Genomic DNA, 24,261 nt, shown 5'->3' with positions numbered 1-24,261 from the left:
AATTCTTGGCTGCTCATGAGTGGATTATGCAGAGCACCACTACAGAGCTTTTTATAGCCATGTGTCTCATTTGGGATGTGTCTGCTAACCAGATTAACATCTGTGCAAGTTTGTGATCTAAATGCTGCCTCCTTCTGCCTTTTAACCTTGAAACCTGTTTGCTGTGCTTTAGGACTTGCATCAGGCGCCACCTACTGGCAACAGAGTGCACTATCAGGTATCAAATGTAGCTATTAGATTCTTTAGTAGCATTGTATTATTTGTAAACCCTTATGGAGCCAAGGTTTAACCTTTATCTGAGGAGGATTTACTTGAAAGTATATTGAAGCACATATACATTTTCTTGTAATTGAAACTTTGGGATTTCATTGTAAATATCACCTTGATATACATTAACATTTTATCTGTGCCGGTAAAAAAAGGTATGCACGTACCTACAGTACCATTTCGGGTCATGCCTTATTCATTTTACTACTCGCGGTCAAAAGTCTAAAAATATTCTTTGTTCCTTCCTTTGCCTCAGTTTTTTTACTTCCTCTTTTGATTCTCAATTCTCAATGTTTTATCTATTTCCTGCATAATAGTTTTCATTTTCATTTTCCCTCTATGTGGTCTGCAGGATGAGAGCAGAGGAGTCCCCAGAACCAGTTCAACCAGTAGACTGTCTCCAAACTGGAGCTTTTTGGATTGTGAGTGAAACACTTGCATTATAGAAGCTTCTCATGAATAAATAGAGAAAGGCTTTTACTCACTATCTATCACATTCGACCACCAGAACAAAGCTATAATCTGATTTACTGTTTACTTCCACTATCCACAGCTACATCAGCAGATCGCTTCTACCGCATTGATAAAGCTCAGGTAATGCACTCTGATTATAGACAAATATTATCACGATGTCACAAATCTTCCTCTCCAACTGACTTCTGGTATATAATATGTGCTTCTTATGTCCATTTTGGTTGGCAGGAGCACCTCCACTTTGTTACAGAAATTTGTCAGGACGAGGTGTTTATCTTAGACCATGAGGGGCCCAAGTTGACTCAGGGGTCGACCACAGGAATGCCTGATCTGGTGGTGGAGCCCACGGTTGGGTAGGTCACATAATAGACTATATTGTCCCTCTTGGTATGTTTGATCCATCCTTCAATGCCACGGTGGCAGCCTGTAGCGGGAGAACATACCTGAGGTTTTATCCTATTGAGTATGTTTTAGTTGAAGAGATATCTGGAAAGATTCACCATTAAAAACATTAAAGCAGTACTAAGTAACTTGTTTACCTTAATAAATCCTTTCCGTAGTCCCTCTGGGGGTAATACAAGTGTTGATGGGATGATTGGGGGGTCTTTTGCAGCTTTCCTGCACCGGGTCGGAGGCCCCAATATACACTAACCGAATCACGAAGAAAAAGCTAACAGGCTAACGGGCAAAGCTAACTGCGGGCTAGCGCCACTTAAACAGTATTTACAGCCAAGTTTGAGTGAAAAAAAATCTCCATTGTATAATTGGATGTACAATATCCTTCTCTCCCTCTGTCTTTTCTGTCAGTGTAGTATTTACTCTCACGGACAATTAAGGAGTAAAAAAAAACGCAACATGCTCCGACACCTGCAGTGGTGCTTATGGCCTCTAGGGGCATGAGTTACTTAGTACTGCTTTAATGCAATATACAATCCACATAAAAATGCACTTTTTACATTTCTTTTAAATAAATATTATAATATATTAATATATAATTTTTATGTCTCATATTTTCAGATCCCATTTGACCTCGAAGGAACAAGGTACGTCACAAACGTAACACAAACAAATAATTACACTCACTGGTCATACAAGATACAAAGATTTATTTTCACTTTCATCTGCTGATATACAGTATGTACGGGAATCTCCAGTGTGCACACAATCAGTACATGTCCTGACAAGCCTTCAATATATACTTTTAGTTTCATTTACTTCATAGCTGACTTTAAACTTTGACCTCCAATAAACGCTTTTCATGAATGATGCCAAATATATCAGCATGCATGATAAAGTTAACCTGTCGTGTTGAGTTTCACACACTCATCTACTTAACTGTGTTGGTGATGCCAGAGTGTTTTTCTTATTGTCAGATATATGTTAATAATGACACACCCTGTTGTTACAGAGAATGTATATATTTTTGCTGTTTTGCATTTACTCATATCCGTTTTTCAATTTTCAGCTTTATTAACAGCTGCCAGTGCTGGGGATCTTTCTATGGTAATGATCGTTATGACACACATGCTTGTTGGACCGCACAATATATCGCCACATTATTATCGCCACATTATTATCGCAATTCTAGGTGATGCAAAAATTAATATCGCAAGAAGTCGTACATTGTAAAATCACTGACATCTTCATTTGTGCTAAAGTTTTGTTTTAGTCATGATTTGCCAATTTAGTTCAGTTTTAGCCTTGTTTTGACCTATTTTGAATCATTTATGTTTTTGGCTCAATTGTAATGGCACACGCTCTCATGAAATGGTCAAATATCAGCTTTTTTTGTTTTATTCTTTAATTGTGCAACCCTACTCTACATCAGTCACTGTCAAAAGTATTTTCTATCACTAACACATCACTGTAAGAATCAAATTCGGTTTTGATGCAGTTTTTTGTGCTGTGTGTGTGTGATCGTTTTCAGCTGATGGAGAGCATGCGCAGCGGTGTGAGCTTGTTGGTCAGAAACTCGGGGGGTTGTTCAGCATTGCACATTGCTGCCCAGAATGGACATGCAGAGCTCGTTAGCTTCATCCTACAACAAGGTTTGCCGAGAAAAAAAGAAAAAAAAAAAGCAGTTAAAATCTGTTATATTCACTCTTATTTATTTCCTTTTTTTTTTGTATAGGCTCCAAAGTGCTTCTGGATTTAACAGATAGAGAAAGGTACGAACTATACTATATATATTGCATCACAGAATGAGGGCATGTTTGTCATTTGTTTTGTCATTTCTATTTTAAAAGAGGTGACACTGCCTTGCACAAAGCAGCCTTGGGAAAGCAGCATGCAGTGTGTCGATTACTGGTAGAGGCCGGTGCTTCAATTGAGAAAACCAACTTCCAGGTAAACTTCCTTTGCAAACATACAATAATCAGTGAATGAGATCTTGGGATAAATAGGTTGCATTCACGTGACATCACAACATTGTAAAGAGCCCATAGATACAGACGGCATCTCTAGAATTGCCCATATATGGTCATGTTTGAAAACGGTTAAGTGGGGGAAAACTTTGGAGAAAAATCTAAACTTTCTCTTATTATTCAAAAATTACTTTACCAAATGCTCAAATATGAATATAGTTTTCTACTAAATAAAGATACAAAGACATGGAGAGGAGCAAAGTGGTTCAACAGCCCATAAATACATAAATAACGCAGAATGCTAACTTGATGCTACATGTTAGCATCGGGCTAGTGCTAATGGTTAGCTAGTGCTAGCTACGACTGCCGTTTTTTCACTTCTACTGAACAATCTGCTGTGAGAAAATATCCATGTGGGCCCGATTGACACTTGACTTTATTTATGTGATAAATAGGTTCATATTCCACCAGAAAATGGCAAAAAACAGTGGAAAATTGTATTTCTCTAAAGATTCTATTTCCCCCCTGGACGAGATGCCGTTTGTAGTTTAAAGAGGAGGAGGGCAACTGACGGTAACTATGGTAACTGTGGTAACTGACAAAATGCATATTTTGTTGTCTTTGTTTTTTGGCTCATATCTCAGTCATTACTGGAGGAATCCACATGAAACAAAAACTGTCCCAAAGTTCATTGTCTCCTCTGTCAGCACATATGAACCAATTATTTTCTCCGAAAAATGTCAAAAAGTGGTGACAATATGCGAAAACATGACCATGATGTTGTCCAACAGAAAGGACTTTCAGACATAAAAATAATATCACAGGTTTGTGAATGCAATCACGATCAAATACTGATGAGGAAAAACATTTGTCAATTATTGTTTTGGAGATTTCTGACAAAAACTGCATTTCTCCCATAGAGTTGTATTGGCCCTGCCCTCCGTCTGACATTATGACATCATCACATTCTAAATCGTGAACGCTACCTCTTATCCAATAGTCAGTCCAGTGAGTCTCTCTAGATCAGCCACCAGAGCCTTATATCAGTCAGATCTGTGTATCCCTGAATATGGACCACTGAAGGCGTGGTGTTTTTGTGGTTTGCAAGTGAATGATGAGTACTGACATTTGTGCCACAGGGGAAAACACCAGCGGATCAAGCAGAAGGGGACTCGGAGCTGGCCACCTACCTGAGCAGCTCGCAGCACTCCTCACCAACTCCCAACGAAGACCTGGAGACAGCTGTCTGACAGAGAGCTCTTTATTTGTGTCTTTGGACTCTGGACACGTTCCACTGTGTCAAAGCTACGAGCAAACACTGTCTTCACTGGCAAAGCTAAGGGCCAGAGCGCTGTGGCAGCACTGCAGTGGTTGCCTTGGCAGCACTGCAAAGGGGTTTTTTGGTCCACTATTTATTTATATTTATTCATGTTTATTTATTGATATATTGAGTGGTTGATTGTTGGACTGTTCACAGTTCAGAATGCAAGTGCACTTTGACCCTGTTGTCCAGAAGTTCATTTAGTATGTCGGAAGTGAATTTAAATTATTGCATATTCTAATTTCTGAAAGGATGAGACCATATACCGTAATCTAAATGGATTGGATTCAGAAAAAAGATGTTTTTGACAGGGTGATGATGGCCCGTTGTGTTGAAAATTTTATATTATATTTCCCACCCCATAAAAGTGCCAAAGACATTGCAGTAGTGTAGTGTCGTATCATATCACTGTCTTTTTCACTTCGCCGAGAGCATTCTAGCATTTAAATTGACTTAAGTGTTGCTTTACTTCACGATTTCCATGTATAGAACAGGAAACAATCCACCAAGATCTAATCTGTGCAATCCCCCATTTCTCTCTTATATTGAGGTATTCACTCTCTAGTATATAATGTTCAATGCGGTATAGAGAGACACAATATTTTTGTTTCTACTTTCCAAATACAACCCAACAGTTCACATTTGCCCACATGCAGATACTCTATAATCCATGCTCATAATGTTAGCATTATTAAACAATATAAAATTATGCAGGATGAATGAGTAGAAGTAGCATTAGTGCATTCAACTGTAATGCGAACATTACATAGCACGTAGCTTCACTTTCACACTCAATAAAGATCGATTAAGTTTATAATAAAATGCACTAATTACAGGGCAGGGACATATCACCAGTTAAAACAATTTACACTTAATAGTCATTCTGTGTGCATTTGATTTTAGCACATCAAAGTGAAAAATAGTGTTGCAAGGAGCCATTATTTCACAATTGGCTTAGTGATTTTTTTTTGTTTTGTTTTTTTGTTAATGTCCATTCATATCTGTAAGAAGGAATAGTCTCCTTCACTTTGTCCTTAGTGCTACAAATCTAATCAAAATATTTAAGAATGGTTTTGTTACTTGAGTGTTGGTTGGAAACATTCATTTCAAGGTGAGAAAAGAATCTGAGCCATAATCAATGCAATATGAATGGACAAGGTCTTTTTTCTTTGTTTACATTACATTAATGTTTTACTTATGTTAAATGTTGACCATTTAGCACCAATATGTAATGAATGTGCAATTTTACTTAGACACTGGTTGGTTTGATATTTTTTGTGCATGTTATATTGAATCTTAACATTATGTTTATTTTGGTATACTGTAATGTTATTTACAACATTGTTATACAACACAAGGAGTAGCTGTCTGCACTGAGAGATTTTCACAGACAGATGTTGCCAATATTCAAGTCTGTAGAAAACACAAAATGGAGTTTTACATGGGATTTCCCGACTAAAAACTATAAGCCTTTTTATTATATAGCTTTTTTGTTTTATTTCTACCAGTACTTCCTTTGTGTCTGAAATGCACCAAATGATAAGAAAAACATCTGTAAGTTTGGCCCTTTGTGGACAATATGCTCATTACTCTTTCTATCAAACTTATTGTATTGATTTGTGTCTGTCAATAGAGTTGGTTATGCATGACATTTTATTACCTTCTTCAGAGGTGCCTCTGAAGTATGGCATTAATGTTTTAACAATTTAATTACAAATTTCAGTGGTTTATATTGATATTTGTCTTAGGTTTGAAAAGTGTTTTATTTTTGTCTTATTTTTTTCTGTTAAAGATGATAAAAATACTTGAAATATGTTGTTATATTTTCTTAACTTGTAAAAGAACATGTGATGCTGTAGATACGACTCTTGTTTCATTTTTCGCATTGCTTGTGATTTTATGGATGTAGGAAATACAGGCTAGAAAATACATCCCTTTGAAGCAGAATACCTTACTGACAACATATAATGCACATTTTGATGGTTTATGTTATGAATTCAGTTGTAAATTGGACACATTTGGAGTAAGAGGCCTGAAAAACTTGTGAATGATCAACACTGTAAACTGGGATTATCTATTATTATGTGAAACTCGGAAAATTAGAATATTGTTCAAAAGTTAATTCATTTCTGTTATTCAACTTAAACTGAAACTATTAACGACTAACCATTCAGTTAAACTAGAAAGAAAAGAGACGTCAAAATAACAAAGAAATTATTAAACAAGTGACAAACAGTTGATTTTTACAACTGTCCCCAGGAGACATGGGGATTTCCAGACAAGTTAATGTAGCGCACTTAAAACAGAATCCAGGTTTTTATTGATTCTGTATCTCTAAAAATGTAGCTTTTTTTTTTTTTATATTATTATTTGCATTACATCCCCAGTTGTTCAATTGTTTTGCTTCTCCCATAAACAGCTGGCTTTCACTTTTGGGCAAAATGTATGCGGAAATGTGAATTACGTTCAGTTACGTCGCTGTTACGTCCTGCCTATTCCCGGTTGTAGACGTGACGTGACGGACGTGACTCACTGGCGTAAAGGGCGCACGCACATCTGATCGCAACTTCACTCCGCCCGTGAAACAAGAAAAGGAAACTCAACTAAAGGTCTTCTATCGATTATTGTGACCGTAAGTAGCCTACATTTTGTTTTAGTTTGTTGATCTTTTCGTTGACATAGCCAGATCACATGTGTCTTTGTAAGTTTAGCGGTGTTACTGTCTCCCAAAACTTTAATATCACGACTCCGCTTGTTTGAGTTTCGTTGAATTATAAGTCACTCACTTTTTGGTTTCTGACGCTTCTCTGCTGGTAAGAAAGGACTGACAGAAAAGTGAAGCTAGTTCAACTGACAAAAGTGGGAGCGGGCATGTCTCAACTTGTAAAGATAAAGATTTGAATATATATAGTTGTCCACCAGGTGACGTAGTGCTCGTATGCCGCTCAACGTACAAAGTTGAAGCCTCTGTATCTTTTTACGTTTATGTAGTTGAAGTCCAAAATTGTCCAAAAATATAAGTCCAAGATTGAGAAATGTTTCAAATTTACATTATATGTATATATACAATTTACATTTCCTTGCCCGGACACCCTCCGGTATCGGTCTGTCGTGGTGAAGAGGGAGCTAAGTCGGGGGGCAAAGCTCTCGATTTACCGATCGATCTACGTTCCCACCCTCACCTATGGTCATGAGGTTTGGGTCATGACCGAAAGGACAAGATCGCGAATACAAGCGGCCGAAATGAGTTTCCTTCGCAGGGTGGCTGGGCGCACCCTCCGAGATCGGGTGAGGAGCTCAGTTACCCGGGAGGAGCTCGGAGTAGAGTCGCTGCTCCTTCACGTCGAAAGGAGCCAGCTGAGGTGGCTCGGGCATCTGTTCCGGATGCCTCCTGGTCGCCTCCCGCGGGAGGTGTTCCAGGCATGTCCTAGTGGGACAAGGCCTCGTGGAAGGCCCAGGACACGGTGGTGGGACTATGTCTCCGAGCTGGCCTGGTGTCGCCTCGGGGTCCCCCCAGAACAGCTGGAGGAAGTGTGTGTGGATCGGGAAGTTTGGGCATCTCTGTTGAGACTGCTGCCCCCGCGACCCGGCCCCGGATAAAGCGGAAGAAAATGGATGGATGGATGGATGGATGGATGGATGGATTTCCTTGCCCACTAACAAAATTTAGACCATATGTCTTCTCACAATAATCGGGTTCAGAATGAGGTGGTACTACTGCTAGAAGGTTTGTGGGTCAATTTAACACTTTACTCACCTTGTCTATATGACTACGTTAATTGACTGGCACCATAAGATAAATACCCTTTCCATCTTTTTATCCTATATGAATTTATTATTATTCCCCTATTGTTATAACTCTGCCCCCTAAGATTTTTGCTTACCTATTGTACATAAGATACCTCGTTTTCTACTATTTAACTGGTTGCACATTTTCCTGTCTGTTTTTGCACACTCTGAGTGATCTTCTTGAACGCCGACTGGAACAAGTGAATTTCTCCATTGTGAGATCAATAAAGGATTATCTTATCTTATCTTATCTTATCTTATCTTATCTTATCTTATCTTAACTTATCTTAACTTAACTTAACTTAACTTAACTTAACTTAACTTAACTTAACTTAACTTAACTTAACTTAACTTAACTTAACTTAACTTAACTTAACTTAATTGAATTGCTGGCTGTTCTTACTCCTTTTGCCCATTCTGTTTTGCCAACAGTAAGCCAAGATGTCTAATGAACAAATAGAAATTCATGATCCCTTCAGTGGCCATAATGGATACCCAAGCAGCACTGATTCTACCAAGAAGTCTGTCTCCAACTCCGAGAACGACGACGACGTTGAATTTCGGATCCTTATGGCCTATGTGACGAGGCGAAGGCCGAAGGAGGCAGCCGAGTCTGGACAGGACAATCCTAGTACAACTAATGGTCATGTCAATGGAACTTCTTCAATTCAGACAGAGAAAAAGGAAAAGAAGAAAAACAAGATTGGGAAACTGCTCAAACGTTTAAGTTGTTTAAAACCACAGACCAAAGAGGAGGATCCAGGAGATCCAGGAGATTGTGATGGTCGGGAGGATCCAGGCGCGCCAGCTACATTTAGATGTGGTGAGTACTTCTTTGAGACAAGTATTGTAACGGCATTTGCAAAATACATACACTAACAAAATTATGCACAAACTCACTTATCTTTATTTACCAGGTGGAGTAAAAATTGAAGATAAGTTGGAAGAAGTTGCAGCTCGACTGGCAGAAATCTCTGATGACATCCCTTTTGTTCCTCCAGAAATAGAAACTGATGCTCCAGACGGTGAGTTTGCGCTCTCTCATTGTACATGACTAAGGCCCTGGTTTTATACATAATGCTTGTACTATACGGGCCATTTCTGTTTGGAGTTCACATGTTTTCCCCGTGTCTGGGTGGGTTTTCCCCTGGGCATTTAAGCTCCTGACTCAAAATCTGGAGATGGGTTTGTGTTGGGTATTTAAAAATGGATACAACACGGTTCTCTCAGAGACAATACCTTTCTTAGCTACAATCATTACATATGGGTCAGGGAACTTGTGTCTAACCTTAATTTTAAATTGCTAGGAGTCCAAGAAGAGATAGTCATGTAGTCAGTCAACAATTGACCCTGTGCATAACTTAAAATCATAACAACCCTGCCAAAGAAGTAACTTCCTGTTTCGATCCAGCACGCCAAAATGAAAGCACACAGCTCCTCTCATTGATTAGTTCTGTAGGTACTTGCAACATTACAAGAATATAATTAAATACACACATTTTTAGTGTTTTGTCTGTAATAGTAAGGCAGAAAGAAAGTTGAACTAATTAACTGCTGAACTAATGAATAAGATGGTGCTTTTATTTTGGTGGATCGAAACAGGAAGTCACTTCTTGGGCGGGGTTGTTATGATTTGATGTTATGCACAAAGTCAATTGGTTACGAAAGTATTTCCAAACGAAAAGCAATAAACGTGTAAAATTGTTTCTTGCATTCAATGAGGTTTTGTCACTTAAATATGTTCACTAGATGACGTGGAGAAAGTTATTGGATTGCTGCTGCGGGATGCTGGGGACAAATTGAATGAGAGGGTAAGAAACGCATAATGGCCCCTATAAACAATATAAATATAATCTGTGTATATGCACATACTACATTGTTTTATATGTTTATATATGTATCTGTTTTTATTTTTCAGGAACTCAAAGGCACAAATTTCACTGATCTTCTGGGACACTACAGCTTTTTTGAAAGTGTATTATTAGCCCTTCTCAATAGGATGGGCCTCAGTTCTAGCACGGAAACTCTAGGTCCGAAAGTTTCGATCAAGACTCAAATTGCTGTCACCTGTGAGGTAGGGAAATACCAAACACACTGTAAATAATGTGCATTTTGTCATATTTTACACAAGTCCTTTTTCATGCCAGGCTACCAGTCGTTTGTCTGTTTTGGACACACTGCCAATGAACCGACTCCTGGGCCATGGAGCCAGGTTCTTGAAAATGCACTTTTCGTCCTGGGCCGAAGAACAGGGTGGATATGTACGTAAAGGCTTTCTTTGGTTAAATATTCAGACTCAATACCAATGATTCATACTAAAATACATAATACATTTCTTGTTTTTAGGAGAATGCTTTTGAAAGTGAAGAAGAGGAGGAGGAGGAGGAGGAGGAAGTCCACTGAACAATCTCATGTCCACAGTTAAACCTGCCTTTAATAAACTCAGGGACCATCAGTGATTTCTGTACCATGAGGAACTTGCAGTGTGAACTTTCACCTCGCTGAGCAGCCATTGTAGTAACTTTGCAATTTATTACTTTTTGTGTATTTTGCCAAATCCTACAACATTTTCTGGAGCCAAATTTGTATGAGTAATGCCTGGAACTGAATGTATGCAAAAGAAACACCTTCTCAGGGTCTTTCAAAATCTACAATTAAGCATTTGCACTTTTAGTAATGAGACTGGACTTTTTGTGATGCAATATTTAAATTAAGCAGTGTTTGATTACTTTGTCAATTAAAAAAAATTAAACACTAGCTTCAAGTGGCAGCCCATGGCAGCTTGAAGCAGAGATTGTTGTTTTTGGCCACGTCAGTCTGTGGCAAACTCTTGGTGTTTTATTGATAGCTCTTTTAAGCTGGAAAAGCAGCTAAGTGCAGTGGTTAGAACTGGCTTTTTAAGGCTTCTTGGGAAGGTGAATCGCTACTTGCCCTCTAACCATTTCGAAACAGTAGCTAGTCCTTGCCCGTGTAACCAGTCGCTTGGACTACTGTAATTCACTTTATTTTAGTTTGAGCCAATCCTGGATTCAGCGCCTCCAGACGGTACAAAATGCAGCTGCACGACTGCTCTCAGGAACATCACAACATGACCACATCACTTCTGTGCTTGCATCTCTTCATTGGCTACCTGTTGTTTTTAGAATGCATTTTTAAATCCTCTTGTTCTGTTTAAATGTCTAAATGGATTGGCCCACCTTATTTATCAGGGTTGACATCTTTGCACAGTCCTGTCAGAGCTTTGAGGAGCTTTTAGGTCCTGTGAGAGCTCTGAGGTCCGCTGAACAATGTCTTCTAGACGATCCTAGGTCTGAACGGAAGACCAGAGCCTTCACTGTCGCTGGGCCCTAAGTTGTGGAATTCTCTCCCCTTGGATAATATAGAACTGCCACATCTATGTAGAGTTTCAAATGTTTGCTGAAGACTCGGTTTTTTTGCACTGGCCTTCAGCAGCTGAGCTGAACATTTTCTCGTGTTGATGTTATTTTTCTATTTGTACTAAATGTTTTATTTTATGAACCTGTACAGAACTTTGGGGCATCGCCTGCTGTTTGTAAATGTGCTTTATGAATAAATTTGACCTTGATCTCGACCTTTCCAATAAATATTCAATAGCCAGCAATGATCAGACACTATCACCAGTGGGTAGTAGGCTAACTGAATAGGCCTACTTGTATGTAGAATACTCATTCTGAGTAACTGTGTTCCGGTACAGTCACTCTTTCCTTTGAGGGTATTTGGAATAGTTTAGGGATAGGCTCTATTGCACTGGTACTCAATCATTACATTTCAGCTTTATATTCCACATTAATAATAAAGAAAAGATAAAAACGCGCAGGGATTTTCTTTGTAATGCCTCACTTTTAATAATCAATGATCTGTCTTCAAAACACACACAAGATAAGTCACTTTGACATAAATATAAAGCCAATCATTGTAAAAGCTATTGTAAGTATTAAGGACAAGTACAAAATAGCCTATATTTTATGCAGAGTTTTGTATTCTGTTACTAAATATAATTTCAAAGTATTCTCTCCAACACAGCTATCACAGACATAGTCCTATTGTGCCATTCACTGCCGTGTTCACTGTGTAGAATAGTTCCCACAGTGGCATTATCTGAAGTCCTATAATCGCCACATTCCAGCGCCTGTGCGGCAGGTGACTGTGATAAAATGAGACCGAACCCGTTTTCTGCGGCTTCTTAAACTTCAGCTGTTGAAGACTCGCTCCATAACAGCAACACTTGGCTGACAATGATGCATCGCTGTCTCCATGAGTTCACAGCTTTACCGACTCTCAGCTGACGTAACGGAGCGTGCGTAATGTTTAACGTTGTGCACCAAGGTCGGAAATGCGTGCCCCGCGCTGCGCTGTCCGTTGACGCCCGGTTAGGTGTACAAGCGCTCAACATAACCAGCCGGGCGACCGTCAAGGAGGCACCAGAGGGAACGTGGCCGGACACCAGAATGCGCCTGTCCAAGGACGGTAAAGCGGGGATCGCGAGGGTCGTGCGGAGACACCTTTCTCCTCAACCCAAAACCCTTGAGAGCCTGGAGGCAGAGTGGCATCAGAGAGGGCACTCAGAGGGGACCGCTCGAGATGGTTTACTTTCTCCCACGGAGCATAAACAATGCAGGGCAGCGGCACACAGAGAAGTCCCGGAGGGTCAGGGTGGAGGTCCAGCGGGAGGTCCACCAAGAAACCGAAAGAAAGGTTTCCGAGCCCCAGATGTGAGGACCATCTTCACCGAAGAGAGAGACCCCCGTGTCAAAGAGGAGTCCGGAGAAGGGCACGTGTTTGGGCCCAGTGAGGAGGGCGCCTGGTGTGATGTGTGCTGCCTGTACATCTTCCAACATGGACTCACCTGCGCAGGTGAGTGGAACCATGACAGTCAGAGAAGAGGGGTCTTCTCAAATAGCCAGTAGGCCATGTCTTGTATATTAGGCTACAGTCATCAGTATTAGCCTATAGTAGAACTTTTCATGTAAAGATGGGGGTTCAGTGATCTGAAATTGAGCCTTGTGTCAAAAATAAACTAAGCCTAATAGTAATGGCTCTATAATGTGGTAACAGACCATTAACCATTTGCATGAACAGCTTCCTGTGGACAAACCGTAGGCTACTGTAAGTCTGTATAGTAAAGAGGTGATGGTTTTAAAAGGCATGGCTCTGATGGCTGAAGGAATGCTGTTGGTATGTTGACAAGCAGGTCCAAGTCTGCAGGAGTTCACATGGAAACCAGCACCATTGTTTCAGAGTGAGTCTGCCTGGCCTCCTGTTCACACCTGAGTGAGCAACAATGCAAGCAACATTCATACAGACGTCACGGAGCTTGGTATGATTGTTGTGCAGCTATGCCTACTACAATTATTTCAGATCTTTTAAAAATATCTTTGTCAAGTATAGACCTAAACTGAGCTCTGACTCCACCACCCATTACTATTCGGGCTGATGCCCTTTAGGCTTAATTCATCTTATCTAAAAGCAGTTTCAGTGGTTTATAGCTACTCAGGAAGCCGCTCCTGTTGATGTCAAAAGTGAGTGCCCGCACTCCTCTGAAGGATGTGCAAAACAAACTCTCTGATTTGACTTTGCTTTCATCCTTGAGGCACGTCCTTTCTACTGGTTCACTTATTAAGCGCCACAAACAGTCACTTATAAATGGGCCAACAACAGCAAAGAATATTCTGGTTCTTAAGGGCATTTCTGTGGATCTACGTCCAATATTTGAGCTTCAGCCACTGAGACCTGTTTGGACTGAACATGAAGGTGTTGCCTTGTTGTAAATAACCAATTACATCGGGAACTATAACACATATGAAGACTACAAGGCAGGTCATACATCTTATATCCAACTGTAAGTCCTGAGGGAATAAAGCAAACCAGGCAATTATAGTTCACAGCATTCTATAATGTCATATAACGTAGTTTCAGTTGGAGCAGGGGCCGAGACAGCTCAGTGGGAGAGTGTTCTCTAAACTGAAAATCTCCAAATTGTTCCTCATCATTTGTTTGGAAGTGACTGAATTAACAAACCTTCCACATTCATCCCGTGGCTGACTGTTCTTTCATGTGACCAACATCAAGCACATCATTTTGAATATTGTCACTTTTGGACATCTTTATGAGACATTCATCTTCGCTCATATGTGCTGCGAGAGAAGACAGTGAACCTTGTGATAGTTTTTTGTTTCATGTCGTTGGGTCCAGCCATTACACAGATATTAACCATTTACCAAGAAAATTCAGCATTTTGACGATGACCATAGTTACCGCAATATAATTCGAAGCTGCACCAACTCAATTTGCTGTTTGCAATGTTGTGATGTCACGAGCAACCTATTGGGCACCATGAGTTTTCAATAGAGTTCACACTTAAAGTGAACTTTGAAGTGGTGCTAGAAGCTTAGACTAATGCTGAGGGAAGTCATGCAGAATAAATGATCAATAGGCAATAATGCAGATTAAATAATCAATAAAGGAAACAGATGTAATTAGCTCTGGGTAGTGCTTGACAGACTTACTTCAAGAATGTAGCCTGTTGCAGAAATATAAAGATATCTATTACGATGTCATTCAAAAAACAAAACAACACATCTTGAATGTAAGTAAATTACCAATATTATTGAGAAATTATATGTTTGATTTCATACAGTTTTACATTATTTTGTATTTTATTCTGTTTACAGGACAGTTTCTTAGTAATCTGTCTGTTGTCAATTAAAAGGACACTTACCTACAGTGAGTTGAAAAAGTATCGATACCGCTTTAACTTTTCAACATTTTGTCACGCACGTCATATAGAATTTAAATTTTATGTGACAGACAAACAGTATCTGAGTTAATACTTTGTGAACTTCCTTTTGCCTCAGTTGCAGCTGCATTATCTTTTGTGGTATGTCTCTACCAGTCCTGCACATCTTGTTGAGACTGGATTTTTTTTTACCCATTCTTCTTTGCAAAACAGCTCAAGCTCAGTTAGAAGGAGACCGCTTATGACGCAGTTTTCAGATCTTTCCACAGATTCTCGATTGGTTTAGGTCTGGACTTTGACTTGGCCTTTCTAACACATGGATATTTTTGTTTCCAACCATTCCATTGTTGCCCTGGCTTTATGTTTAGGATCGTTGTCTTGCTGTCTTGCCCCAATTTCAAGTCTTTTGCCGACTCCAACATGTTTTCTTCCAAGACTGCCCCGTATTTGGCCCCATCCATCTTCCCATCAACTTGAACCATCTTCCCTGTCCCTGCTGAAGAAAAGCACCCCAGAGCATGATGCTCCACCATGTTTGACAGTGGGGATGGTGTTTTCAAGGTGATGTGCTGTGTCACTTTTACACCAAACATAGCATTTTGCATTTAGGCCAAAAGGTTCCATTTTCATCTCATCTTCCACATGCTTTATCCCCCATGTGGCTCCTGGGTTCTGGCAAACGGCAATTTTTCTTTTAAAAATGGCTACTATACACTCCTCCATAAAGGCCAGATTTGTGCAGTGTACGACTAATACTTATTCTGTGTACAGGTTCCCCAACCTGAGCTGTAGCTCTCTGCAGTTCATCCAGGGTCATCATAGGCTTCTTGGTAACAGCTCTGATCAGTACTGTCCTTGTTCGGTCAGTAAGTTGGGGAGGGCGGCCGGGTCTTGGTAGGTTTGCAGTGATGCCTTACACTTTCCATTCCTTAATGATGTAGTGAACTGTACTTTGAGAGACGTTCAAAGCTTTGGAAATCTTTTTATAACCTAATCCAGCTTTATACTTCTTAATAACTTTATCCCGGACTTGTCTGGTGTGTTCTTGGACTTCATGATGCTTCTGCTCCACAATAGTCTCTTCACAGACCTCTGAGACCATCACAGAGCAGCGGTATTTGAAGTGACATTAGATTACACACACAGGTAGACTCTACTTCAGGTCAACATGTGATCATTCAGAAATCATCATCAACTTCTGAAGGTAACTGGTTGCACTAAAAGGAAAAAGGGGCATGGATTCTTATGCAAACCCCACTTTTCAGATTTTATTCAACAAAAGTTCCAAATCATTTATGAATTTCATTTCACTTCACGATTATGTGTCACTCAGTGTGTGTCTTTTACGTAAAAATTTCAACTAAATATATTTATGTTTGTGGAACCACAGCGTGGCAAAATTAAACACGTACGGATACTTTTTCCACCCACAGTACCTATATTTAACTAAAATCACGGCCTAATGAGACTTTATGGTAGACTGTTGACAAAGAACAGCCGCGGTGCTCAATACTGACCCGAGTGCAGTGTGTGTCAGCTGCCCTCACTGTTTGTTCAGAGGCTCTGACAGTTTGTCTCCAAAAGACACAGAATACAGCTCTGTGTCCAAGCACATCACACACACAATGAGGGTCAAAGCTCATGAGTTTGAGCCTCACTTTAGACCTGAGCTGGAACTGAGAAGAAGGACATTATGGACGTCAGCAGCCAAGGAGCCTATTGTCCAGATCTCAGACTTATACCAAGTTATTTTTTGGTTCAAGTGTAAATATTGATTAAGAGGTGGATTCATGTCAAGTGTGTGAGAACAATGGGCTTTGCAAAAAGTTTTGGACGGACTCTGAGAAGGATGTCTGGATTTTTTTATCGGTTTCCAAAACTGATTCGCGGCTCTGGGAGATTGGAGGTGAATCTGACATGGAGGAATTCTGGTGAGTGATAGACGTTTTGGATCTTGTTTTGTTATATGCGTAATGTTAAAGATAGCCTCTGAAATGTAGGGTTAAATACTTCCACAAGTAGTCACATTAATGTATGACACTTTAGATGGATATTTGAGTCAGTTCCAGGGTTGAATTGGCTTTTGCTGGTTGCAGGAAAGGATTTAATATGCCAAATGGTGTGGAGGCAAATAACTAGCTGTTTACTCTGAATGTTAATAGGAATAACAGAAGTGTAGGTTAATTGATGATCGAGTTGTGGGGCTTGTTTCGCACAAATGCAATACAACTTTTTTGTGCCTGAACAATGCGGACCGTAACAATGCTTTGTCCACCCCTGACCTGTCAGAATAAAACCTGAAAGCTGCAGAGTTTGAAGTGGACTGCACCGCATGTTTGATGCTTGTAGAGCTGAGTGAGATGGATCAGCTGTTCAGGCCAAAAGGGGAGTGTGTTTTAGCAGGTGAATGCTAAAAGAGCTGCAGCCTAATTGTCTCTGTCTGTGCACACACGTTTGATTAGACACTCGAAGCTAAAAGCCTTAAGTAGTTGAGACAAAATACTCCAGACTAAATGACCACTTTGTTTTTCTTCTGAACAAAGATTTTGGTTGGTGTCTATTGCCTAATTAAATGTATCTACAGTGTTTGGGAGAATACTTTAAAATCTTATCTAGTTACTGAATACTCAGTACTTTCCTTAAAATGTAATTTTGTAATGTATTCCATTACTTTGTCTTTCATATTGATTGTCATTATATTAATGTATAAATATAGCGTATAATAACAAAAAATAAGACTGCGATTGTTGGAACACCTGTTATAAACTTACTTACCATTAATGCCTTGCCTTTGTATGAACTGTATATTTCATTTTAGGAGGAAAAACAGGCCAACATTAAAAGTTCTTTCTTAATAATGTGCAATACGGAGCTAAAATCAGTGCTTAATTTGGTCCCTCGTTTGGGGGAACGCATTCCCCCAATTTTCAATTTTTCAGGGTAAAGGATCCGGGAAATATTTCAGAGAATCCGGCAAAGATTTGATCTGATATAATGGTGTTTAATGAGAGTGTTCTGGCAAATGTTTTGGCCTGTTCCCCGAATCCATCACATCAGACCAAAAGTGTTCCTGAAAATACTTATTTACAAATTAAGCACTGGCTAAAATGTAATGATTGAGTGCTGGGATGCATTGCCTTGATATTTGGAAAATAACTGTATTCTAAATACTCTTAAATGAAAGTGTAACTTTACCAGAATACTAATAAAATGAGTATTCTTAATACATGTATTTAGTTACTCCCAACACTGTGTTTCTATGGCTTTCTTGTGAAGCACCAAATGGCTAGGGTCCACACAGTGTTCAGCATTTACTTTTTCAAAATAATATATATATATTTTTTATTTTTCAAATATATGATATGGACACACTACACAATACTAATATCCTAACTTTGCTTTTTTGGTCTATGCAGACACTGTGCCCTATTGCACCCTCTGTTGACCACATATAGTAAATAAACAGCAACGCTCCTCATACAGTGCATTCAGTTTCAGAACAATAGTAAAAAATAAAAAATGCTTCAGGCCCAGACGGATTTGTTGCCCTCCATCTGTTTTTTTAAAGGAGGATTTCTGAGGAAGCCGGAATAGACGGATGACCGGAGTTAGATAAACACTATAGTGCCAGCAAGTTATATCAGGATGAAGGACAAAGAGAGAGAGACACTGACTGGGACTGAGTCAGCAATCTATGTCCTCTCTGCGCTGTCCACCAACCAACCAACTACTGTCTGTCTCCATTTGACTGTCAAATCACCCACTCAGCACAAAAACACCAGTGTCAGAGACAGGCAGGCAGCACAGGCACAAGGCAAATTATCATTGAAAGAGAATAACAGGGTAAGAAACGAGACCAAAACATCAACAATGGGTGTGTGAGCGCGAGAGGATAGATGGGAGTCGCCATGTGCAAACTGTCTGACAAACTGGAGCAGCAGATGATGAAAAAGAGGGCACCAGGTGAGAGCAGATCACCTGAATTCATTTTGTATTTAAAATCCTGTGCTGTGACGTTGTCTGGTCCAATTCAAATTGACCCTTCTTTTTTTGTGAAAAAGACTAATACAGCTTTGTACGAAGCATTCAATCAGACTCATGCCTGCTCTGACTTTGCTGCTGTTAATATATTATACTTGACAGATGTTAAAGGAACAGGCAACCGTTTTTCCATACTGAGATATGTTCTTACCTGAGCTTGGACGAGTTGATGCGTACCTGTCTGGACCAAAGATGTTTTTAGCACTTGGCCTCTCCCAATGTATTCCTATGGCTCCAAACGGGGTGAAGTTAAAGGCGACCAAGCTCTTCCAAGGACACGCACAAAGACCAGACAGGTCAACTCGTCTAAGCTCAGGTAAGAACATATTTTAGTATGGAAAAACGGTGGCCTGTTCCTTTAAAGACATTTGGATAGAGCAAAGCGGCGCTGGATCCAAAGCAAACAGACTGAAGGTGCATCAGAGTTTCAAAACGGTGCAAACAAAGATCCTCACCTGAAGTTGGAGACTGTCCTTTATTGTGCAGGTCTTGATTTCTGTTCTCTCTGTATTTTTCTTTTATATTTTATTACTTTCTTTCCTGGTTTTCTTTCATTTAGGTGAGACACTCTGATGTCAAGTGGCCATTTCTACTATTGAACTGTTTGCACATTTCCTGTCTGTTTTACACACTCTGAGTGATCTTATTGAATGCCGATTGTAACAAGTGAAGTTCTCCGTTGTGAGATCAATAAAGGATTATCTTATCTTATTTGCATATACGTTACAACCATGTCCCTCACTCATGCTCGGATCTTTTTGAATGAATCTGTTTCCAGGTTGTAAATACGCCTGTCATGCAGCTTGTCGAGACCGAGTGTCTTTGGACTGTAATCCTGCCGCCTCTCCCCTCAGCCAGGACCACGTCAACAACAACAACAACAACACGCCACTGCATGTGAGTACACACTTGCCCTGTTTTATTAAAGAATAGGTGAAACTCTAAATAAAGTAGGTTACTTGTACAATGTAAAGTAACACCTTTAAGACATTCATATTCAAAATCTTCAATTCAGTTGTCCCTTCTTAGTCCTGCCTGTTTTGTTATTTCACAACCAGGGGGCAGCAAAGTCAAATATTTAGCAGATTATCAAGCATCACAGTTAACACAACAGTTATATTTATCTGAATCTTTGAGATGTGACTGGATAACTGAGTGAAAACAATGTGGATGTGTTTTCTTCAGCTGAATCGTGTCATGCCTTATGTTGTAACTATGACCGTCATGCACATGTTACACAAACCATTATGTACAGCAAGGGTTTGGAAATCCTTTCTTGTTATACTATTGTTCAGTCTCTCGTGAGTCGTGAGAAACACTTTTTAAGAGTTTGAGCGCTGTGGCTCTTGCGGTGTGAGCCCTAACTTATTTGCATATTTTGTGGTTTCAGTTGTAATATTTTATAAACTGCTGAGTGAAACATCTCTCTCAAGACAGCAATGTGGTTTCTTTATTCAATAGGATTAGCTCAGCATTTTTCAAACCACTCTCTGCTTCTAAGGCTGGATGAGTTTTGCCTGAGCGTAACATTGTGAGGCTCCATAAAGTATAAACAGAATACAATTAGCCTTAAAGGAACAGACCACAGTTTTTGCATACTGAGATATGTTCTTACTTGAGTTTAGACAAGTTGAGGCGTACCTGTCTGGTCTTTACCAAAGATGTTGTTAGCATTTAGCCTCTCCCTCCTCTCCTCTATGGGGCCAAATGGGGGTGAAGTTGGAAGCGACCAAGCTCTTCCACATTTCCCCTATTTAAATACGGCTACGTCTGTAGTTACACAATCCAAGTATAGCTACACAAAGCTAAACAAGTGGATAAAAAGGGGTACTATATCGTAAGGCGTAGTAACCCCTTCGGAGCACTTCGACGTCCGTGCAGTAATATCTCCAAGGTATTCCTGTGCGGACATCGAAGTGCTCCTAAGGTTACAATATAGTACCCCTTTTTATCCACTTGTTTAATTTTGGGTAACTATACTTGGATCGTGTAACTACAGAGGTAACTGTATTTAAATAGGGGAAACGTGGAAGAGCTTGGTCGTTTCTAACTCCCCCCCTGTTTGGGTCCATAGGAAATTGCGAGGAGAGGCTAAATGCTAACAACATCTTTTTGTTGACAGGTAGACAACTCATCTAAGCTCAGGTAAGAACATATCTCAGTATGGAATAACGGTGGCCTGTTCCTCTAATGCTCGGGGTTTGGACAATATGGAATTTTAACTCCCTGCAGATTTCTAAATAGCCTCTTCACACTAAATAAGAGATTCAAAATAAAGCATGTATTTTTGGGTTTGATTTGTGTGTAACTGCATCATTGAGCTTGTAACAATCACAATCCCTTTGCTTTTCTTGGAAAAATGGTTCAGACTATGCTGGCGATATCGCATGTGTTTGTTAATATGCACAGAGCGGTCTGACAGACTGGTGAAAGCTCTTCTTTAGCAGTGGACTGTGACACTGGGCAGCACTGAGTAATGTGTACTGGGTTGTCAACACCATATGATTTACACACACCTGTGTCACTGGGCTGAGCTGACATATTGGCGCGACGTGCAGACAGGCCGCTCAGGACTCTGGTTCAGAAATATACCGGTCTAAACAGTGACTAACATGTACTCCATATCCATGCTTGGTTCTCTTTAATGTATTGTTAGTTTGTAAGGACACGGCTGATGTTTTTTTTTTTTTAGAAATGCAGTACTAAAAGCAGATTTCACCACATTGTTGGGTTGTCAATATAAAGATTCTGATTCTGATACTCGACGGCCCACACACCTAAATCGCTTACAAACTTTGCTTTAACTTCTTAACCCCCACCTGAACTGAGCACATTTTCACAACAGAAAAAGTGATGGAAAAAGGGACATAAAAAGCCACGCAAAAGTGACAAAGAATGTGACAAACACAACGAAGAAGTGATGATTAAAAAAAAGTGACGGCAACGCGAGGAAATAGATCCATTTAGATCAACTTCAGCTTTCAAATGAGACATTAAAAGGACTGGATGCAATTTGGTCATTTTATACTTGCTACTGCCACCTCAGGTCATACGTGTAACTGCAGCTTCTATATTAAGCTTGTGCATGACGGCACTTCGGACCCGAATTAACAGCTTTTTGAGTGACAGTGCAAGATTTTAGAGGCAGTTGTGGTGAATAGGTTTGAGCTCATTCTGCTGTAAAATCTCTAGTCCAGAAGCTTTTAGATTTGAGTAAAGCCGAACTCGAGAAAGTACACTCGGCCTCTGATTTTCATACGGCAATGTTATTTCTTTATTATCAAAAGCATTGTTATAGAACAAGCTGACAGTTGTTTTCATGAACCATAAGAGCATGTTAGGTAATACAAACCTGTGTTGACACACACGATAAAGACTGTCATGACTCATGAGCTTAAGCATCACTTTGTCCCTCCTCTGCTGTTGTATCCTTGTTCATATTTGACAGCACCAGCACAAGCCCTGATCAATGACCTCTTGTGTGATCCACTGGTGTTAATTTGGGTCTTTAAAAGCAAGAGAAAACTCATGAACATTCCTCTCAATTGGGGCCGTATTTGTTTTCTCTCCCAGTGCTTGGTGCTTTTGGCCTGTGTTTGTCTTTCCCAGTGAACAGGAAGCAAGGGCAGCAATAATTGTCTTGTTTCTGTAGATCATTGACAGAGTCCTTGAAGAGGAAAGCTGGCTAAGCTCTCGATCAGGAATGTTGGGCAAACTTTGGCATTCATTTTGTAAAGCATATGCCCTTTTTCTCTAGTTTTGCTTCCATTTTTCCACTCAAAAGGTGGTTTTCCCACCAGGTTTTACGTTACTCAATAAAAGGCACTGGCCCAGTTACTGGTGGGCGGTGACCACAAAGGTGCACTTTTTTACACAGACTCAAACATGGGAAACCCACCATAAAGAGCTTCACTGTGGCAGTGCACTTTTCTTCTTTTGCCTTGTACCTCTAAGTTTGTCTCTACTTGCTTCATTACATAGACAGTAGGTTTCCCCATTTGTCAGTCTCATCAAGCCTTGACTTGATTGCCATTTCAACTTTCAGCCATTCTGTATAAGAATTCTTTAAGCGTTACCTTTTTGAGCTATGTTATTTCATTTTTGCAGTTGTGCTTGTCCTGCAAAAATGAAAACCACAAAAGTATTTATTCAAGGCCTTTAGAGCGGGAAATGTTATGCAGAAACAGTTCAGAATCAGCATAATAAAGTGAGATTTAGCAAAAAGATAAATCTTAAAGGCAACACCTGCCACGTATTATTTGAACTGGAAACATCTGGTGTTTTTTTAAGCCATTTCTGCCACATTTGAACTTACAAAGTGCTTCAGACTTTTAGCTAATAATAATAATAATAATACAAAGGTGTAAGTGTAAGTAGGAATTCTGCTTTGCTCTAAAGAAAAGTCTCTAAAATATTCGTTTTTATTATGTTCTTGAAGTTAAAACACTGCCCCATATTGGCTATTATAATTGGTTCTTAATCTGAATTTGGCTACAGTGTCTAATCAGCAGACCATTGTATAAAGAAGCTTACACACTCATATCAGGGAGGATTTTGAGAGATTAATTGTACTACATGCAATTTGTGCAAAGCCACCAAGTATTTTATGACATTGTTTGAAAGAACAATATACTTTTCACCCAAGATCAAATTGATTAATCTTCTGTGTATAAGTCCTATTTCAGATACGGCACTTGCAAACTGTAGGTAGGACAAAACACACGTGGCTCTGGCATTGTAATCCATAAATCTGCACTAACACTAAAATATATCCCATACCAAATCAAAATAAATAAAAGAACTGCAGAAGCACCAATCCAGTCTGCAAAGTGGAACAAATAACTGCATCCTCTCATGCTGTGGCTTGTCCAGTATTTATTGTTGCAGTTGAAGTCAAACCCAGAGCCGGATGAGCTGCAGCAGAGAGTTACAGTGTAATCTTTGTGGATTGTCTGGGATTAACTGGTCGCACAGTCGCTGCTCTGAAAGACAAAAGCTCCTCCCGCATCATTCGTGTGTGTGTGTGTGTGTGTGTGTGTGTGTGTGTGTGTGCGTGTGTGTGTGTGTGTGTGTGTGTGTGTGTACATGAGGAGACTGGACAGCAGCCAACAGCTTAGACCCACTAACAAAATGCCAGCATCCCCACTGGAGACTGACATGTCCTGGCTAGACCAGGGTGTCCATGGGGTCTTTTGTTCACTCCAAATGCCCATGCCGTTTACACAGAGGATATAACATCATATGAATGT

General features: G+C 39.8%; 3 protein-coding genes across 7 annotated transcripts in view; all 3 read left to right on the top strand.

Moving 5' to 3' along the window:
* Positions 1-4,640, top strand: part of dgki (diacylglycerol kinase, iota) — a 53,480-nt gene extending 48,840 nt beyond the window's left edge. For 4 of the 5 annotated variants that reach the window (XM_079582918.1, XM_079582917.1, XM_079582916.1 and 1 more), the window contains exons 25-34: positions 173-217; positions 620-689; positions 821-861; positions 970-1,094; positions 1,759-1,784; positions 2,207-2,244; positions 2,669-2,789; positions 2,873-2,909; positions 2,988-3,087; positions 4,244-4,640. In XM_079582918.1, coding sequence (XP_079439044.1) covers positions 173-217; positions 620-689; positions 821-861; positions 970-1,094; positions 1,759-1,784; positions 2,207-2,244; positions 2,669-2,789; positions 2,873-2,909; positions 2,988-3,087; positions 4,244-4,354 — 714 coding nt within the window. In that variant the 3' untranslated portion in view covers positions 4,355-4,640. The remainder of the gene's footprint in view (positions 1-172; positions 218-619; positions 690-820; positions 862-969; positions 1,095-1,758; positions 1,785-2,206; positions 2,245-2,668; positions 2,790-2,872; positions 2,910-2,987; positions 3,088-4,243) is intronic. The other variant, XM_079582919.1, reaches the window with a different exon arrangement.
* Positions 4,641-6,989: 2,349 nt separating this feature from the next.
* On the top strand, positions 6,990-10,943 carry LOC306959311 (uncharacterized protein). Its single transcript, XM_079551400.1, has 7 exons — positions 6,990-7,057; positions 8,647-9,037; positions 9,132-9,239; positions 9,964-10,025; positions 10,133-10,288; positions 10,362-10,475; positions 10,561-10,943. The coding sequence occupies exons 2-7, from the start codon at positions 8,656-8,658 to the stop codon at positions 10,615-10,617; spliced, it is 879 nt and encodes a 292-aa protein (XP_079407526.1). The 5' UTR covers positions 6,990-7,057; positions 8,647-8,655; the 3' UTR covers positions 10,618-10,943.
* A 1,596-nt stretch (positions 10,944-12,539) lies between these two features.
* Positions 12,540-24,261, top strand: part of rassf3 (Ras association domain family member 3) — a gene marked incomplete at its 5' end in the record, with an annotated part of 38,592 nt that continues 26,870 nt past the window's right edge. Inside the window, 2 exons of the mRNA XM_079551886.1 lie at positions 12,540-13,089; positions 19,791-19,909. Of these exons, the coding sequence (XP_079408012.1) occupies positions 12,540-13,089; positions 19,791-19,909 (669 nt within the window). The remainder of the gene's footprint in view (positions 13,090-19,790; positions 19,910-24,261) is intronic.

Source organism: Gobius niger, assembly GCF_951799975.1.
Source record: "Gobius niger genome assembly, chromosome: 2".
In the NCBI taxonomy this organism is placed as follows: Eukaryota; Metazoa; Chordata; class Actinopteri; order Gobiiformes; family Gobiidae; genus Gobius; species Gobius niger.
The sequence above is the reverse complement of the archived record's forward strand: the minus strand, read 5'-3'. Positions and strand labels throughout refer to the sequence as shown.

Excerpts from the sequence above, each read along its gene's own strand:
- LOC306959311 (XM_079551400.1), top strand. The coding sequence starts at position 8,656 with ATGTCTAATGAACAAATAGAAATTCATGATCCCTTCAGTGGCCATAAT. Across the intron at positions 9,038-9,131 it reads GCCAGCTACATTTAGATGTG|GTGGAGTAAAAATTGAAGAT; the intron begins GTGAGTACTTCT and ends TTTATTTACCAG. Across the intron at positions 10,026-10,132 it reads GGGACAAATTGAATGAGAGG|GAACTCAAAGGCACAAATTT; the intron begins GTAAGAAACGCA and ends TTTATTTTTCAG.